Genomic DNA, 18,812 nt, shown 5'->3' with positions numbered 1-18,812 from the left:
GGATTATAGGCTATGCCACTGTTACTAACTAGGAACTTGCATTTTTAAAAAATATTTTTTAATTGTTGATGGACTTATTTAATTTTCAATATGCGGTGCTGAGAATCAAACCCAGTGTCTCACAGGTGCTAGGCAAGCACTATACCACTGAGCCACAACCCCAGCCCCAAGGAACTTGCATTTTTAACAGGTACCACCCCCACTTGAACCCAGATATACTAAAGGCAGGTAATCTGAGGACCAGATTTTGAAATTCCTCTACTAGCCCTCCTTAGAAGAGGCATAGCATGGTCATTTCAGGGCCATATTCTGTACTGCCTCCTTGCTGTACAACCATAAGCAGGTAGGTCACTTCCCATTTCTAAATGAGCAAAATGGGGATGAGAAGAGAATCGAGCTCACAGGTAAAGTTTAAATTGGGTGATGGACATTGAGTATGAGCATGACACTAAATCCTTCATAAATGGAAACTATATTTTTATCAGAACTTGTTCTGTCACAGTAGACAGCTTAACATCTTTGGGTTCATGTTGCTCTCATTTAATTATTCAGAATGCCTTTTTGCCATGGAAGGAAACCTGCCGTTTTTGTTGCTTTATCATTCACCACAGTAGGAATTTTGGCAACCAAGCTCTGAGAAACGAAGACACCCCTAAGTCTAGTCCTTGTCGTGTCCTCTTTCTTAGTAACATCCCTTTCCTGCCTCACACACAGAAACCTTCCCTTATTGACCTTTACCTTGTCCCTGTTACCAGGTTGGGGATGGGGAGGGTTTCTCCAGTTTAGCAAGCCTGGCTCATCTAGGAGAAAGCAAGTGTAAAGGGCAGTTGCCAAACCAGTAAAGGGTGACTAACTTGGAGGCCAAAGCCCTCATCCCTTCCAGAACAAGAAAAGGCACTGGGCCCAGGCAGGTGTGGGTGGAAATCAGATCCGCTAAAAGAGGCTTACACCTTCATCTGTTGCCAAGTCTGATGATGATGATTTTGAAGGAGTCAGCATTCTGAATAATCCCCCAAGCTTCCCTGAATGATCCTGATGGAGTCAGCTAACCCACAGGACCCTGGTACCTCTGGCTTCAAGATTTAGGAGTCCAGGGAAGTTACTGAAATAAAGGAAACGTAAGGAAGCAAGGATATATGTGTGCAACATGCATGCATGAGCGCATGCACACATACACACACATTTCCCAAGGATTCCCTTTTCTGGTACTTATTCTCCAGCTAGCTCAGCTTCTGGTTGGGTGGTTAAGCCCATGTTCCTGCCTCACATGAGTTCTCTGAAGGCAGGAGGGAGTTGTGTTCATTTGCAAAAACGTCTATTGCTACTCTGTTCTCTAGAAAACTCTTTACTTTCTCCATCAAATACCCTGGAAACTTCACTTTATTATTCTGAGATATTTGCCTTGAGATTCCTGCTTGTTTTGAGATCTGTTCATCAATTCACAGAGGTTAGAGTGGAAAAGAAGACAAAAATAACAAATAATAGCTGACATTTGCAAAGCCTCCTCTGTTCTAGGCTGTGTTTTAAGAAGGCATGGTACACTATCTCACTGAATTTCAATCCTAGCACTAAAGGGTGGGGTTTGATATCATCCAAACTCTGAAGATGAAGAAACTGATTCTCAGAGAAGTTAAACAACTTGCCTAAGTTCACACAACTAGAGCAGAGGAGGATAGAACTGACTCACCCATTGGGCAAGGTAGGCACAACAGTAATTTTAGGAGCCACAGAAATGATAAACTTTTAGTTGAAGAAAAATTTTAATATGCGGTATTAATATTTTTCTTTATATCAGACATCATTATAAAATATAATTTTAAAATAATTTTGATGGAGGAAGGCACCTAAAAGGAAAAGTATCTGGGACCCACAAAAGTCATACTGAGGTGCTGATGGAGCTGGAATTCAAATCCAATTTTGTCTGCCCCCAAAGTTCATGTTCTCACTAGTCTAGTCTAACTCCATTTTACAAGGGAGGAAATTGAAGTCCAAAAACCACATAGCAAAGCGGTGGCAGAGCCAGGCATTGACCAAGTAGACTAACAGCATCACCTGGTGGCCATTCAAGGAACTTCCCTTTAGTCCCAAGGGAAATCTAGGACTAGAAGCCTCAGGTCAAGATATTAGCAGGAAGCAATCAGGAGTGCTCCACACTCAGAAGTGGGGAACCTGGCTAGGGAGCTCTCTAAACTGTCATGAGAATTCACACACCATACACACACCCCACCCCATCCCTCTCCCAAGGTAAGTTAACCCCCAGAATTAAAATTGTAAAATGCTTAACTTAGCTCTGTCCAATACTGATACACTGTGAGTCAATATGCAACCTAGAATCTTCTAGCAGACACTTGGGGGGGGGGGGGTTAAAATCAACTTAAATATATTTTTAAAATTTAACCCAGAGTACATCAAAATGCTGTCTGTGGATCAAAATTAACCTACTATCTTTTTTTTTTTTTTTCAAATAAAGTTTAATTGGAACACAGTCAAGTCCACCTTGTTTTATATTGTCGTCCATGGCTGCCTCTGCACTGCAACAGCATTGTTGAATAGTTGGGCTTTGGGACCCAGTGGGGATAGAGGAGGGTACTACGATGCTCTGATTAAACAAGGTGTACCAACCCATGAGCATTTTGGTTTTGCAAAGAGCTATGCACAGCGATGACTATTTGGGCTCTCTATGCCCAAGGCCTCCCCCATCCCCTGTTACAGAGGATGAATTCAGGGGCACTCTACCACTGGGCAACACCCTTGGCCCTTTTAAATTTTTATTTTGAGACAGGGTCTCACTAAGTTGTCCAGGATGGCCTTGAACTTTCAATCCTATTCTTTAGCAAGCGGAGTAGCTGGGATTATAGGAGTGTGCCACCATACTTAGCTATGCCCTGAGGCCTTTTAAGCTGTGAAAGGCTATGGGCATCAACATCCAATGGACTTGCATGGACCTTTACATGGTCTGGGATTCTGCAAAAGACCACTTACCAAGAAAAAGAGGAAGGACCATCAACATGGTCCCAGTAACCAAGGCTTAGCTGAATTGTGTCCCTCCACAAAGGTTGTTGAAGTCCTAACCACCAGTACCTCAGAATGTGACCTATTTGGAAATAGGGTCATTGCAGATGTGATTAGGAAAGAGATCAATCAGGAGTAGGTTGAGCCCTAATCCAACATGTCAGATGTCCTTATAAGACAGCCTTGTGGTCCAGAGTGGTGGCACACACCTGTAATCCCAGTGGCTAGGGAGGCTGAGGCAGGAGGATTGTGAGTTGAAAGCCAGCCTCAGCAAAAAATGAGGTGTTAAGCATCTCAGTGAGACCCTGTCTCTAAATGAAATACAAAATATGACTGGAAATGTGGCACACTGGTTGAGTGCCCCTGAGTTCAATCCCCGGTATCCCCTTCCTCCCCAAAAAAAGACAGCCATGTGAAGACAGACCACAGATAGACCGTTATGTGATATGAAGGGGTCAGAGAGATGCAGTTTCAAGCCAAGGAACACTAAAGATTGCCAGCAAACCACCAGAGGCTAGGGATGCAAGGAAGCATCCCCTACAGGTTTTAGAGGGAACATGGCCCTGCGGACACCTTGGTTTTCCAGAACTGTGATATAATGATTTTTTGTGGTTTTGAGACCCTCAGGTTGCAGTAGCCTGAGGAAACTAATTCAGGAGATGACTGAATTTAGGATGGTGACTGTGTCTCAAATCCATCCTCAGGGAAGGGACAGGCTAGATGTTTGGGAATCTTTTCTCCTCTTTTTCTGGGCACACAGTGTTATTGTTTGGATCTGGAATGTCTCATGAGTTAAAGACTTTGGTCCTATGGACACAATGTCCAGAAGTGGGGCTTTTGGGAAGTGACTGGATCATGAGGACTATAATCTAAAGAGTAGATTAATAATTTGAATGGATTATTGGGAGACAGTGGAAACTATAAGCAGTCACATAGTTGGAGGAAGTTGGCTATGGGGGGGGTGTCCTTGAAGACTATAATTTGTCCCTCACCTCTTCTTTTTTTCTCCTCTTTCTTTTATTTGTTTATTTTTCGTTTTGGTTCTAGGGGTTGAACTTTTAACTCAGGGGCATTCGACCACTGAGACACATCCCCAGCCCTATTTTGTATTTTATTTAGAGACAGGGTCTCACTGAGTTGCTTAGTTGCTTAGTGAACTCATCCTCCTGCCTCAGCCTCCTGAGCTGCTAGGATTACAGGCATGCACCACCACACCCAGCCTCCTCCTCCTTTCTCTCTCTCTCTCTCTCTCTCTCTCTCTCTCTCTCTCTCCTTTCCTGCCTTCCAGCTGCCATATGTTGAGAGGTTTCATCCACCACTCCCTTCCACCATAGTGTTTGTATCTTGGAGCCAGCCAACCATGTACTGAAACCTCCAAAACTATGATCCAAAATTAACCTTTTTTTTTTTTTTCAAGTTCTTTTTCTCAGGTATTTGTCACAGGGACAAAAGGCTGACTGAAACACAATTATAGACCAATCCAGGCTTCTTCTCACCTAGAAGTCATGTGACTTGTTCTCACCAATAGAATGTTCCAGGAGAAGGCCAAGGTGGTTAAGACTGAGTGTGTGTCTCTACACTCCATGTTTCCTTGTCCCCCAGTTGGATGTAGAGGACTCTGGGAAGGATTCTGAGGCCCTAGGCAATGGCCAAGACAGCAGATGAGGGAAGCCTTTCCTAGATCAGCATCTGGACCCTTGTCCACTGAACATCAAATTGGATTATGGTGTAAAAAATACATCTTTATTGGTTTTAACAACTGGGATTTAGGAGCTTTTTGTTATAGCAGTGAGGCTATAACAACCTGACTAACGAAGGCTCCTGGGTGTGAGAGAAACAGTAAGAAGAAATGAAAACTATTTCTTCACTAAACTGTGGGATACACTGGGATACAGCAACTCTGATTTGGATCCCTACAACGGACTGTAGAGAAATAAAAAGCATGGAGCTATTCACACACACATCCCCATTAGCACCTTAAGGACTTGGTGAGCCCCTCCCCCACCCCAGGTGTGCTGCTAGAGCACAGTGAGACTCTGTTGATTCCCCAAGAAATGAGCACCAGTGCCCAGGCCTTATTGATGATGGTAGGGTATGGGCAGGTCTGCAAGGAGTGAAGATCTGCAAGCACAGACAAGAACCTGTGGGGTTGGGGGGGGGTCACCTGTACATCCCAGAGGTCCATCTGCATGAGAGGCACACTCATGCCCATCCACATATAACCAGGGAGGTAGGGCTTAGCAAAAGGCAGAGTGAAGGGCAGAGTTGGCTGGTAGCATGTCCCCTGGAGGATCCAGATAGATCAAGGAGGAAGGAAAGTAGCAGCTGAGGGCCCTTCCCCAGCCAACTTCACATGAGCTGGTCTGTTCGCCGTGGTAAATGGAAGATGCTACTTTTGAGGTAAAATGTCTTTGCGATGGTCTGGGTCCTGGCATACGGAGATGTCGAGAAGTTCTTCATGGCATCCCCTGGAATACAGCAGAGACCTGGGTGACCAGGGTTCACCATCCTCCTGCCAGCACCACCCCACCCAAAGAACTGGGGGCCAGCAGAGATAGAGTGTAACAACTATGGAAATACTTCTGTCACTTAGGAATAGTCACTGCCCTCTTATGCTTCTTGACCTCTATCCCAGGCCTCCCTATGATCCAATAACTGAAGGCTAATACCTGAGATAGCATGAGAACCCCAAGATCCTGCTTTGGCACCATGAACAGAATTTTCGCTGATGGATAACACTGATGTCATGCTAATGGTTAACTTATTGGACCCCTCTCCTCACTCCAATCCATCATCACATTTCTCCCATTATCAGGGATACCCCACTCATCCCAGTGACCCATAGTAAGAGCTCTGGGGTCTGGTCCAAGGCCAAATTGGCTCCAAAATGCCTGTAAGCTGTAAATACTGCCTCTTGAGTCAACAATAATACCAGATATCATTTATTCAGCACTTACTATGTGCCAGGCACTAAACTGACACTTTATAAGTATACAAGGGCATTTTGTGGCTGACCTAGTTGGAGCCCAGACAATGCCTTCAACTCCTCTTCCCTGTGTCTATTTGTATCCACTAGGTTGATGTAGTTCCTAATTGTGGTAGGAAGGGGAGAAGTAGTCTATCATCTGTTCTCCAACTCATCCATGAACTGGACTTGGGTTCGGGGTGTGAGGCCAGGGGCTTACAGAACGATCCAATGATTCTGGCCGCAACTGTGGGCTTAAGTAGAACCTCTAGAGAGGTAAACAATCTCTCTACCTCTGCCTAGAAGCTGAAATTGCCTTAGAACTCAGGGAGCATCCAAGATCAGGCCTTCTGATGTGGGTATTGGCACTCCAGTGATTGGGCTGCAGAATGTCCAATTATGTTGGAAATGCAAATAGCTAGAGACTAGGGAGGCTGAGGCAGGAGGATCACAAGTTTGAGGCTGGCCTCAGGAACTTAGTGAGACCCTGTCTGAAAATAAAAAATAAAGAAGGCCCGAGGATGTGGCTTAGTGGCAGAGCTCCCCTAAATTCAATCACTAGTACAAAAAAAAAAAAAAAAAAAAAAAAGACATGCAGATAAACATGACTCAATTTTTATTACAGTTGTCATGCAGTATTTAGGATATACTTGCACTAAAAAAGGTTCAGCTATCAGAAATTCAGATGAGACCAGGTATTCTGCATTTTTATTTGCGAGAGCTGGTGACATTGACTTGCCTTCACAGGCTGTGGATATGGACCCAGGGACTAGAGCAGAAGAGAAAGATGTTGCACAACACTTAAAACAGAGACTGATTGTGAACGCAGGCAGTCAGGCCCTTCCTCCAGAAGTCCTGTGCAGTACATCCTATCCCAGGACTCAGCTCCCATGTCCCTTCCCCAGAAAGCCACCTACCAGGACAGTACCCTTAGCCACAACCTCTACATCCTCAGTTAACTCCTCTTAACCGCCTAAGACACTACAAGTGTGGTCTCCAAACCAACAGCTGCAGCATCTGAGAACTTGTTGGAAATGCAGAATCTTCTTCCATAGCCCTTCCACTTACTGGATCAGAACGTGCCTTTTAACAAGACTGCACTGATGGCCTCATGCACAGTAAAGATCCAAAAGTGTCACTTTGCAGCATGGACCTCACTGCCTGACCTACATTGTGTATCTATTTGTGGCCTGACCCCTTCGAGTGCAGATTCTGGTCTAATCTTGCTCTCTGATATAGTCCCAGGAACAAAAGTTCCTGACACATACTCAATAAACATTTGTTGAAACATTTGTTGAATGAAAGAATGAATGAAACCAGGCGTGGTGGCGCACACTGGTAATCCCAGTAGCTCGGGAGGCTGAGACAGGAGGTTTGAGAGTTCAAAGCCAGCCTTAGAAACAGCAAAGCATTAAGCAACTTAGTCAGACCCTGTTTCCAAATAAAATACATAAAAGGGTTGGGGATGTGGCTTGTAGTCAAGTGCTCCTGAGTTCAATTCCTGGTACAAAAAATAAATAAATAAATAAATAAAAAAGAATGACTGAAACAGAAGTCAAACCAAAGTCTCCTAATTTCAAACTGAGTCATTCTTCAGAGCTAGTTTTTGTTTGTTTGTTTGTTTGTTTTTTGTACCAGGGATTGAACCCAGGGCCACTTAACCACTGAGCCACATCCCCAGTCCTTTTTTATATTTTATTAGAGACAGGGTCTTGTTGAGTTGCTTAGGGCCTCTCTAAACTGATGAGGCTGGATTTGAACTTGTGATCCTCCTGCCTCAGCCTCCCAAGTTGCTGGGACAGAGCTAGTTTGGGGGCAAAGCTGGCATTCAGTACTTTCAACTCTTCCTCTACAGGATGTCCCAAATTAAGTGTCACATTCAGATCCCACTGCACAGGGTTTTTTTTGTTTTGTTTTGTTTTTAGGATAATTCCTATTTCGGGTGCTTTCCCCAATCCTGCCCAATTTTTCCAAAAACTCTGTGACATAGGAAGGAAGGTACTAGCTTTTTTATATTTTACAGATATGAGAACTGAGGCCCAGAGAATTTCAGGTTCTTGCCTAAAGATCACACAACTCAAAGAATCAGGATTTGAACTCATATCCCCTGATTCCAAATAAAGTTCTCATTCTCTAGTCCATGTTCATTCATTTGTTCATTCATTACACATCACTGAGAACCACTCCCAAGTTTGGAAGCTGAGGGAACATTCCTAAAGTTAACTAAGAAGTCTTGGAACTCAAAGGGCTCTCCAGACCGGAAGGACAAGGAATGGGGGACAGTTGGCCTGGTGCTTCTGTAGACCCAAAAAGCTGCAGAAGCACAAAGGTGAACTCAACAAATCTGCCTGGGACTCTTGGAAGACTTCTCAGAGGAGGTGATGTGAAATCTGGCCAGGACAGAGGAAGGGGCAGGAGGAACATTCCAGGTGGGGAGGCCAGGATATGCACCTGTGTACATGAAAAGGCAGGGTTGGTAAGCCAGTTTGATGTGCCAGGAGAGATGGATGATGAAAGATGAGGTTGGCCAAAGGCCTGAAATGGCAAGAGAATGGTGCCCTTACCCACATGCCAGCCATACTCCCAGGATGACAGGATCGGGTACCGGAACTTCTCCTCTGGTAACTGCTGATACCGCTCCTGGAGGTACCGGGCCCGGCCTTCGCCATTGTGGGAGACACCTTTGAAGAGCAGCTTCAGGGTGCTTGAGGGGGCCTGCCTCATCACTGAGTCCTCTGGCCTGCTGTGGCCTGCTGGGCCCTGAGTGGCTCCTCTGGCCTTCCTTATTCTGACACCACTGGGTGGAGGGACCTGGACACCCACTAAACTGGACAATTGGTTCTGGACACCCTGGACCTGTGGATGTCCCACCTTCACCTCCTTGCTCACAAGGGAGCTGCTGGCAGGCACCTGGCCTGCTACGGGGGCTGATCTGAAGGGGGCCTGCTTGGGCTGTTTTTTGGCCCTGGTCCCCTCCTTCAGGAACTTGTGGCCATAGTGGATATTCCAGGCAACCCGGGCAGCAGTCTCTTTTTGGATGTGCTCTTGCCAGCAGGCCTGGTTCTGGGAGAATGACACTTCCCTCATGGCTGGGGAGGGTCGGGGAGGGAAGAAAGAAAGATTCTTCCCATAGTTCTGGGGCCTGTGTTTGAGTAGCTGGTGTCAGTCTCCAAGGAAACGTGTAGCCAATGAGGGCTGGGTTGACAAGGCCCCATTGGAGAGGAGGGGCTGGGCTGGTGAGGGGACTCTGGCCACCCACAGGCAGAAGCACAGAGCAGGCTAGAGAAAGGAGCAGAGCCTGGCTACATAGGCTCACCCCAGGGTGTCTGGCAAGGAGCCTTGTTCTTCCCCCAAAGGTCTCAGGCCCAGGCCTTCACCTCATGCCCAGAGTCCCCAAGAGGTGGATGGAGAGCCAGGGCCTCTATTCCATGCAGCAAACCTTGATGTACACCTACTATGCAGTAGGCACCCAAGGGAAACCCAAATGCCACCTTCAGGAAGCTTCTGGAAACATAGCAATTCTGCAGCTCAGCTCCTAACAGAGTTCTGCCACTTGGTTAACCCAGTGGACTCAGTGCACAGGGGAATGATATTGAGAACTCCCCTTGGTATTGGGAGAATGAGTTGACAGTGTTATGCAACCCTCCATCAAAATCAGCTGAACTTTAACAAGCACCAATTGGGTACCAGTTGTCTTCCACAATCACTGTGTTGCTAGGGCATCCATGGCTCCTTCCAGATAGGGAAATGGATGTGTGGAGAAATGCCAGGGCCCACTGCTGGTGTGTGGAGGGAGCCACCCATTCTGTGCCAGACCCTAGGCTGGGGCTTCCCTGCTTTATCTCAATTCTAGAGTGATTTGCAGACAGGTTAACATCACATTTCCCGGTGAGGAAAACTGAGGCTTGACAATGTTAAGTGGTTGCTTTGGGATCGACTCCCAAACCCATGGATGTCATAGACACAAAACTCCCAGGGACCGTGACAACCACAAGAGGGCACAGGCAGGGTGGAGCAGAGGAGGGCTCACCAGATGCCCAGCAGCACCCTGAAGTCAGTCTTTGGACCCTTGCACCTTCTGCCTCCCAGACCAGGGCCTTTCTGGTGAATACCAGAGAGAAGGAGGCTACCCACAATGCTCCGGGACCACTGTCTTTCCACTCGGCTGGGTGTGCTATCATTTATCCCTTTGACAAACATTCATTTGCTTTCAACTCCACTGGGCAAATCCAAAAGGCCGATAAGGAGAGACAGGGAGGTTTCACAATTTAGAAGGAGGGACAGAATCATTAACAAGGTGTGTTGGGGGGTGGAGGGGAGGAAAGGCTTCCTGGAGGAAGTGACCTTTGACAGAGACTGCGAACCTGAATTAGCCAGGCAGAGTGGGGGAGGAAAGACTGGATGTATGGAGAAATGCTATGATGTGCCAGGGCCACAGCTGGTGTGTGGAGGGAGTCACCCATCATGCAACCCACAGTTGCAGACTGCCCCTGTGGTGAGATGGCAGGAAGGGAGATTGGGAAATCTGGAAAGATTAAGTGTAGACTAAGTGCGACCTGTCTTGGTTGAGCACCCATAGTGGTCACCGATGGTTAGAATCCAGGCTTCCTGACCAAGGCACACGTTCCATTCCTTCTTTCCTGAGGGCCTACACTCTGCTAGGAGCTGCAAGGAAACAAAACCAGCAAAACGCCCTGCCTCACAGAGCTTATGCTTCCAGGCCCTGTCTGGCCCAGAACCTTATCTATCTTCAGGGCATGTCTAGGGGTGGTGCCTAGCACAGTGCTCAGAATGTACTCAAGGAAATGATGAACAGGCACACTTCATACTGGTCCCATTGCAGGGGCAGGTCGGGTGAGGAATGAAGGGAAGAATCAGGAGTTGCAGGGCCCAGGGTGCCAGGAGTCTGGGGTCAAACCATCATGGGGAATGGGTATGATCCTGGAACTCCAAGAAGCCTCTGCTCGCTGCCAGCTGTATTCTTGTTCATTCATTCAACAAAATTCATTTTTTCTTGACCCTGTGCCAGGCACTGAGCCAAAGGTAGATGAAGACAGGCAGAGCACAGGCTGTCCTTGCCCCTGGACTGGTAAGTCTGGGTGTCCTGAATGTAGAGAGGCAGAAGCAGGTGTTCATGGGCCTTCAGAGACCTCACGCCTTTCCCACTGCAGGGACTGCCCTCAGGCAATCTAAGGTGAACCCTGGTAGACAAGGGTAGAGAATTGGGGAAGGTATAGAAAAGCATCCTCAAGGGCTGGGGTTGTAGCTCAGTGGTAGAGCGCTTGCCTTGCATGAGTGGGTTTGGTCCCCAGCACCACATAAAAATCAACAAATAAAAATAAAGATATTAAAGAAAATAATTTCAGCTCAATACAATTTCTTTCAAAAAAAAGAAAAGAAAGATTTCCTCAAAGTGATGCCTTCCAATGGGCCTAAGGACAGCAGATGGTCCATGAGGAGAATTGCTTTTGAATTCTGTTCCCTGAGTCTGGGAGCAGTGTAAACTTCATGGCCCTTTTCCTAAATTGAGGCTTGACCATTAATTACTACCTGTGTGACTTCTGGCAAGTCACTCAACCTGAGTTTTGGTACATTCCTCTAGGATTAAAAAAAAAAAAAAAATAGGGATAATGTGTCTCTGAGCCTACCATTAGTCTTAGTTGTGAAAATTTTCATACTTGGAAAAATTAACTTGTGAAGGTCTGTCTCTGGTCTAGGCCTGTATTAAGGGGAAAGGGTGGCTGAAACTCTAAAAGGACAAAGGTTGTTGGGGCGGGGATGTGTTTTCCAAGTACCTCTGACTCAATTTTCCTCCCACCACTGGGGCCATGCCCCCAGGCTACTGACATCCCAGCTCAGAGTTCAGTGGTTGGCCCATCCCAACCATTCCCACTGATGAACAATTATAGTCACCTTACACCAATAACATTTTGTGAGCCCTCATCATGGACTGGACACTGAGATTTGCCCTCTATATAGATTTTGTTGTTTAATACTCAGAACATTCAATGGGGTGAGTCCCACCATCCCATTTCATTGGAAAGAAAACCGAGGCACAGTTTTCTATGAGGATGATGAGCTGCCTGAGGTCATGGCAAGGGCCAGGATGGGAAGCCCACGCCTGTACTCATAACCACTGTGCTAAATAACTTCCCTGCTAGCCACCTTTCCCCACAATGGGTCACTCCTTCCACTCCACTTTGGGATCACTCAGGCAGCCCCTTTCCTGGCAGTTCTGAGTTGAGGGTTTACCCAGGTCAGGCGGGGGGGCGGGGGGGGCGGGGGGGGAGGGGGGCGAGGAGCGAAAGTGTAGGTCTCTGATTTTTGAAGTTTCTTGTTATGATCCCATTATACAGATGAGGGCACTGAGGCAGAGAGGGCATTTCCTGAGAGGTTTCAGCTGGTAAGCAGCAGAGCTGGGATTGGAATCTAGACTTGAGCTGTAGCATCTGCTGAGCACTTCTCAACACGGTTGTACTGCTGCTGTTAAAGCAGCTGCTTGTTGCTCCATCGGAAGTCTAATTTTTCCAGGGCCTGGCACCTCTGCCAAGGGTTCCTTCTCCTCTGAGAACACCCTGCCAGGATCCAGCACCAACTTTGCCCTAAGAATGTCTACTGCCTAGAAGCAAGGGCAGCTCCAAGCCAGGGGGAGGTGTCCGGGTGCCTTGGGAAGGCAGTGGTCAGGGCAGAGGGGAAAGGGTGAGCAATAAAAGGCCCGCAGTCTTTGTCCTGGAAAGATAAGCAAGTGGAAAGGTTGGCTATGTGTCCCACATCAGGCTCCTAAATTCCTCCTGCCTTTAATGCTCGAGGAACAGAAAAAGGGTGTGAGGGGTAGGTCTCCCTAAATTCCACACACATGAGCTGTCCCCGTGGGCTGCCCCCAGACAAAGCCACAAAGCACAGAAGGATTCCTTTGTTTGGGGGGGAAAAAAAATCCCTCCCACCATGTGTTTGGGCAGCATCCTTGGGACAAAGCCAGAGAAGAAAAATTGAATCCAGGCAAGCCTGGGGCCTTAACTCCCTGCAATGTGGTATTTATGAGAAGGAAACAAAACAAAACAAAACAACAACAAAATAAGTAAGACACATTTCTGAGAAATTTTTCATTAGTGAAATAATCTAATTATACATCGAAGCCCCCACTTCTAGCCAAGTTACAGAGATTTGAAAAGACTCCATTCCTTTCCTGACCCTACTGGATGAGATGAGGCCAAGTACCAAGGTTAATAGACATCATAATAAATGATCTTCCTCAGTTTAAAGACAAACTTGAGCCAGGCTTGTTGGTGCACACCTATAATCCTAGCAACATAGGAGGAGGCTGAGGCAGGAGGATCCCAAGTTTGAAAGCCTAAGCAACTTAGTGAGACTGTCTCAAAATTAAAAAAATCAAAGGGCTGGGGATGTAGCTCCGTGGCAGAGCACTCCCGAGTTTAATTCCTGGAACCAAAAATAAATAATTTATTATTTATTGAGGACTTCGCAAGGATTGAGCACTCACTTTGCCACTAACCTTTATTCTATTTTTCAAGGCTGAGCAATTTTCAAGGGAAATTAAATCCCTATGAACCCAACTCATTTTACACCAAACTCATCACAATGTGGCTTCCAGGGCCCCTTTGAAGTCCTAGCATTAGACCTGGGGTCAAGACCCCAGGTATTCACAAGAGCATTAGAAGCAAAGACATGGTAATAAAACATTTCCTTCCTGGCAGCAGTTGGTGGGTGCTGCCCTGGGTCTCAAAGTGAACCCCAATGAGGAAGAGGTGGGCATCCATGCATGGCAGACAGGGCCTCTTCTGTGTTGAGAATTGATCTCTGCAGAGCACCTGCCAGTTGCTGTCTGCTTAACCTCCACCAGGTGCTGAAGAGTGACAATCCTGTCAGCTCCCTGCTAGGAATGGGGCAAAGTCAACTAGTGAAAGTGGGAAAGGACCTGGCACCTGGCCTGTCCAGGGATCAAGTTTCAAAGTTTTCAAGGTGTTTGCACAAACAACAGCAGGTTTCCATGGCAGCCAAGCCCAAGTCAGATAAAAATCGCCCTCTGGTTCTAGCCATTGGCCAGTAAAGAGGTGTGCAGATTTCTACTCTGAGATATCTTTGGTGTAATTTTTACAGTGGAAATGTGCTCCAATCCCATGTAGGGGCCACCAGGTACAGTCCTGATACTACAGCAGGTATAAGCCATAGCAGTGGGAGATTCAGGCAGACTGTTCCTTACAGCTTCCAGTGGGATTTCATCTTTTCCTCATCACCACCCAGAGGGAGGGGTGAAATGACTTCTCCAAGGTCATAGAGCCAGTGAATTGTGCAGCCAGTATTTAAATTCTGGGATAACAATGTCAAAGTCCATGCTGTTAACCTACAAATGCTGCCTTCCCCAAATGCCTGGTCAGGCTTCAGGAAGGTGGAGAAGTCACTGACTATGTCCCTGTGCTCCTTGGTGGGCAAAGCCAGAACATCATGGCAGAGCCTGAGTGGACTCCCCACAGCCCACAGCCCCCTGAGCTAGGAGCCCAGGCTAGTCCTTTAAGCCACAGATAAGGGTGTTCCTTCCCTCCAATTTCTTCCTCCCACCTCTCACAGGTACACAAATCATCATTCTGATTCACAGCCGGGTGTCAGAAGAAACATAGGAAAGATCCAGTTTCTTGCCCCCACACTGGAGGGCCAGGGGCCCAGCAGGGACTTTCAACCACTGCCCAAGGGCTTCTGCTTCCATAGCAGTGTCAACAGGGGCAGAGTTCCCATTTGGGGTCAGAAGGGCCAGGGACTAACCCCAAGTAAGCTGTGTCTGCAAATTTGGTGTGCAAACTGCACCCAATAGCCTTGTCAACGGTGACACAGGACTGTTAGGAACGCTAGGAGGAGGCAAGGGGCCAGGCCCATCCTAGCCATTCAGCAACCAGAAGCTCTCAGAAAAGAGAGGGCTGGGGATATAGCTCAGTTGGTAAAGTGCTTGCCTTGCATCATAAGGCCTTGGGTTCAATCGCCACCACCACCACAAAAAAAAAAAAAAGCTCTCAGAAAAAAGAGCATGAGCACACAGAGGGCAGATGGTGACACCGAATATTAACCTTGCATGTCTAAGGCAGTGGGATGATATGTGGTTTGTTCTTGTTTGAGAACATCCTGGAAAATAAGGACTTCCTGATGTAATCAGGAAAAGCCTCCACCCACCCCTGCTTTTACCTGGGTGAGCTTCTTATCTAGAACTCTCCAAGAGGTGTTGGTGTTGGGGTCCACACACCCTCTTCTCAAAGTCCCCTCACCTTTCAGGCTGTGCCACCTGGCCTCTCAGGAGAACACAGACCTTTCCCTGAAGAAAGAGATCAATCAGGCTCATTGTCAAAATGAGTTGCTCTTCTGTGCCTTTTCAGTCAGGGATTGGGAGAGCTGGTCAGAGGCTCAAACCATTTATTCAGAAAAAAGATTTTACCCAGGAACGCCAGGGGAAACTTTACGGCGCAAACATTTTATTTAATAAGTTATAAGATACAATTTACAGTCGGCATTTGATTCCAGTTTGGCTTCCCTGTCCCCGTTTCCAAGGCCTGTGGTCCCTTCACATTAGGCTTCCGGCTGCCTCCAGTTTCTAAAAGGTGGACTTTTACCACCAACACCCACCTCCAACTGCTACACCTCCAGAGCCCTACCACACCCATGATGACAGTGGCCACTTCCTTAGGACTAAGCAGCAAATCAGAAAGTCAGCCTGCCTGGCCCAAGCTACACATCTGAGCTCTGCCATGAGGCAACATCCCTGATTGCTTTAACTTAATCCCAAAGCCAGCTCAGGTCTGCAAAAGGCTTGCAAACTGCCCTATACCCCATTTAAAAAAAAAAAAAAAATCTGCACCTGCTTATTGTTTTCCCAAGAGCATCCATAAGAATTCCTCTCAGGATTTGATGCAAACTGTCAGCTACGCAGTTTTCACTGTTCTGCCAAAAGGGGGAGATCACCAAAGAAGCTGCTGCCTTTCCCTGCCCCTCAACAATTCCCCAACACTCAGCCAAAAGTTGGCATGAGCTTCATTCTTTCCTGTCTATACTAATGTTTTCCTGAGTGACCCACAAGGTTGGCAGGGGTGGCTATGAGTGTTGTGTCACCTTATAGGCCTTCATGAGGCGAACACTAACATGTGCACCCACCTGAGGTCACTTTAAAGGTTTTGGTAAGGCTGACAAGTGACTGGGGCGTGTGTTAGAAGCAAGGGCTAGTGTTGGTGAGAAGGGATCTTTGGCAAGTGGGCTGCTGCTAGTCACTGCAGAATTTCCTCCACCAAGTGACTGAAATGGACTTGGAAACCTAAAGCAGATCCGTGGCAGCCAAATGGTTACACTTTTATGACTCTGCAAGGAAATAATCACCAGAGGAGAAGTGCAGAAACACTAGGAAGCCATGTGCCACCAATTGGCTCTGCCCAGGAAGAATGTCAGGAGGCCAGAGTGCAATGGGTGATTGGTGAGAAGTAGTGTCAACATGGTGGAGCACCTAACAGCCTTTTCCTATGGAATATGGGCCCTGGACTAGATCCAGCTGGTCTGAAGGAATCCCTTTGCTAAATTACAACCTAAACTTGGTCTCCTCTTTTTCCTGGCCCCTTCCACCCCACCCTCACCCCCCATCTTTTGTAAAGGCTCAACAGCAAACCTGTAGCTTAGGTTGGCCAGTTTCATTTTTAAAAAATGTCAGTCTTCCTCATATTCTTGGTCTGTCTGCAGTGACCTGTGCCCCCAAGGTCTGAGGTGAACTGAGTATACGTTGGATCTTCTTAGTCCATTGGACAAATCTGCATTTCTTATGATTACCCAATGCACCCCTCAAGAGTCAAGTCTAGGACTTATTTCTGAAGGCACTTTAGAATGGTAGTGTTTTGGGATGGGATTTAGACCCACCAACAGGCTGGAGGACATGGTATAAAATGAATTACAAACAAGCAATAAAAGCAACCATAAGAATTCCTCCCAGGATTTGATGCAAACTATTTTAAGGCACTGTGACATGAAAAGGGCTGCCGGGGATGTGTTCTTCCCCCCACTTCACGGCCAGAACGTAATCCCCCCTCTCCTTGACAACATATGTGACATTGTACTGCTGGTTGCCCACATGCTTCATGGAGACCTCCTCACAGGGTGTGGTGGGTCCATGGACTCCAATCAGCAGCATGTTGGAACCTGAAGAGCAAAGGGAAAATGGTCACTCCGGGCAGGAGAAAGAGAACATGTGAACCAAGGGAGATAAGCCTGGGACTGCTTGTTGAGCTTCTGTGAGGACGCTAGGCCCCTGAGCAGGTGGGAGGCTGTGGTGATTACCAACAGAGACTTACAGAGCTTGACAGTGAGGTTCATGTGCCCAGCATTGAGAACAAATAAGTGAAATGGCAGAGCCAGGTTTCTAGTCCAGGTGCTCTGGATGTCAGAACCTGGGCAACTGACCCCCGACACCCAAGTTCAGATGGAAATTAGAGCAATTAGTGGAAGAGAAGGGACTAGATTAACCAAATCAGTCTGCCCATCTGTAATGGGAATACTACTGCCTTTCATGACTACCTTGGGGTCATCTCAAAGAATCAAGGGGCAAAGAGAGAACAAACAGGTATAGACATTAAGTGCAGGAGAATAGGGCAAGAAACATGGTTGTTTGATGGTGGTTGGGTTGCATGGGGCAAGGGAGAGGGGGGGTGGATGCTACTGAAGGCCTTTGCAGGGGAGGTCAAAGTGTAGGAGGACACTTGGCCTGTCTAGGCCCCATTCCCTTCCACCCCACCCCAGTGGAACCACGCTACCTACCAGCTTTGCTGCAATCCACCAGGAAGGAGCTCTTCTGTCCCATGAAGGCCTTTGAGAGCCCTGCTCCCTTGGAAGTCACCTTGCTGGCATCCGAGGATGACTTGGGGATGGCACTATAGCAGGTCTCTGTTGATGACCTGGTCACTGACTCCACCAGGATGGACGAGGTTTCATTGGATGAGCCGGGGCTGACCAGGCGCTGACCTAGGACATGGGAGAGCAGGAGGGAGGGATGCATGGCCAGACCAGAGGACTCTCAGTCAGAGGACAGGCAGGTATCCCATGTAAAAGTCTCAGAAAGATCCCCACAGCCCAACACCTGGATACAAAAGCCACTATATATCCATATCACATAACCACAGTGTCTTCCAAATCCCCTGAGGCTTCACCCATACACACAACTAGGATTTGCCTTTCTGGGCAAATGGACCAGTCTGGCCTTAGCTGACAAATTCTGCCACCCTGCAGAATTTATCTTTCCATTCATATAAAATACTCTGTGTATAAGCAGGGCATATACACATTGAAAGGACATACATAAATTATCAAAATTGATTCTATACATGACAGAGGATGTTTTCCCCAAGTTTTCTCATTTTTCTGCGATGAACCTATATTACTTATCTAACAGTGAATCATGTCATCATGGAAGGGATTTACTACAGTATGTATGGTGGTTACCTTTGGGTGCCAGCTTGTGAAGTTGTTACTATTTGGCATTTTTTCCCTCAGTGTTTGGAAAAAGACATTGTTTTATAAATTTGTTTGTTTTGTTTTTACTGGTGATTGAACCCAGGGATGCTTTAACAACTGGGCTACATTCTCAGCATTTTTTATTTTGAGACAGGGTCTCAGTAAGTTGCTTAGAGCTTCACTAAATTGCTGAGGCTGGCCTTGAACCTGTGATCCTCCTGCCTCAGCCTCCCAAGTTGCTGGGATTACTGCACTTGGCCTATGTTTTTATAAATTAAAAAAAAAAAACTTTTTGATTATTTCAAATGAAAAGGTTAGAAAGTTTTTTTTTCAGGCTCTGATTAAACAA

General features: G+C 46.9%; 2 protein-coding genes across 7 annotated transcripts in view; both read right to left on the bottom strand.

The window, feature by feature from the left end:
• Positions 1–5,361: 5,361 nt before the first annotated feature.
• On the bottom strand, positions 5,362–9,064 carry LOC143408568 (protein SPMIP1). The gene is made up of 2 exons (XM_076868437.1): positions 8,542–9,064; positions 5,362–5,480 (listed from the first exon to the last, which is right to left on the bottom strand). The coding sequence occupies exons 1-2, from the start codon at positions 9,062–9,064 to the stop codon at positions 5,362–5,364; spliced, it is 642 nt and encodes a 213-aa protein (XP_076724552.1).
• Positions 9,065–15,433: 6,369 nt separating this feature from the next.
• Flnb (filamin B) overlaps positions 15,434–18,812 on the bottom strand; it is a 145,532-nt gene continuing 142,153 nt past the window's right edge. For all 6 annotated transcript variants that reach the window (XM_076841327.1, XM_076841344.1, XM_076841372.1 and 3 more), the window contains 2 exons: positions 17,771–17,974; positions 15,434–17,155 (listed from right to left, as the gene is read on the bottom strand). In XM_076841327.1, the coding sequence (XP_076697442.1) occupies positions 16,968–17,155; positions 17,771–17,974 (392 nt within the window). In that variant the 3' untranslated portion in view covers positions 15,434–16,967. The remainder of the gene's footprint in view (positions 17,156–17,770; positions 17,975–18,812) is intronic.

The sequence above is a fragment of the Callospermophilus lateralis genome, chromosome 1 (assembly GCF_048772815.1).
Source record: "Callospermophilus lateralis isolate mCalLat2 chromosome 1, mCalLat2.hap1, whole genome shotgun sequence".
Lineage (NCBI taxonomy): Eukaryota > Metazoa > Chordata > Mammalia > Rodentia > Sciuridae > Callospermophilus > Callospermophilus lateralis.
The sequence above is the reverse complement of the archived record's forward strand: the minus strand, read 5'-3'. Positions and strand labels throughout refer to the sequence as shown.

What these genes read in the sequence shown, in the direction of transcription:
- LOC143408568 (XM_076868437.1), bottom strand. Translation starts at nt 9,064, where the DNA reads ATGAGGGAAGTGTCATTCTCCCAGAACCAGGCCTGCTGGCAAGAGCAC. An exon ending in GGAGTATGGCTGGCATGTGG is followed by an intron (nt 5,481 to 8,541) that starts GTAAGGGCACCA and finishes GCTGTATTCCAG; the next exon opens with GGGATGCCATGAAGAACTTC.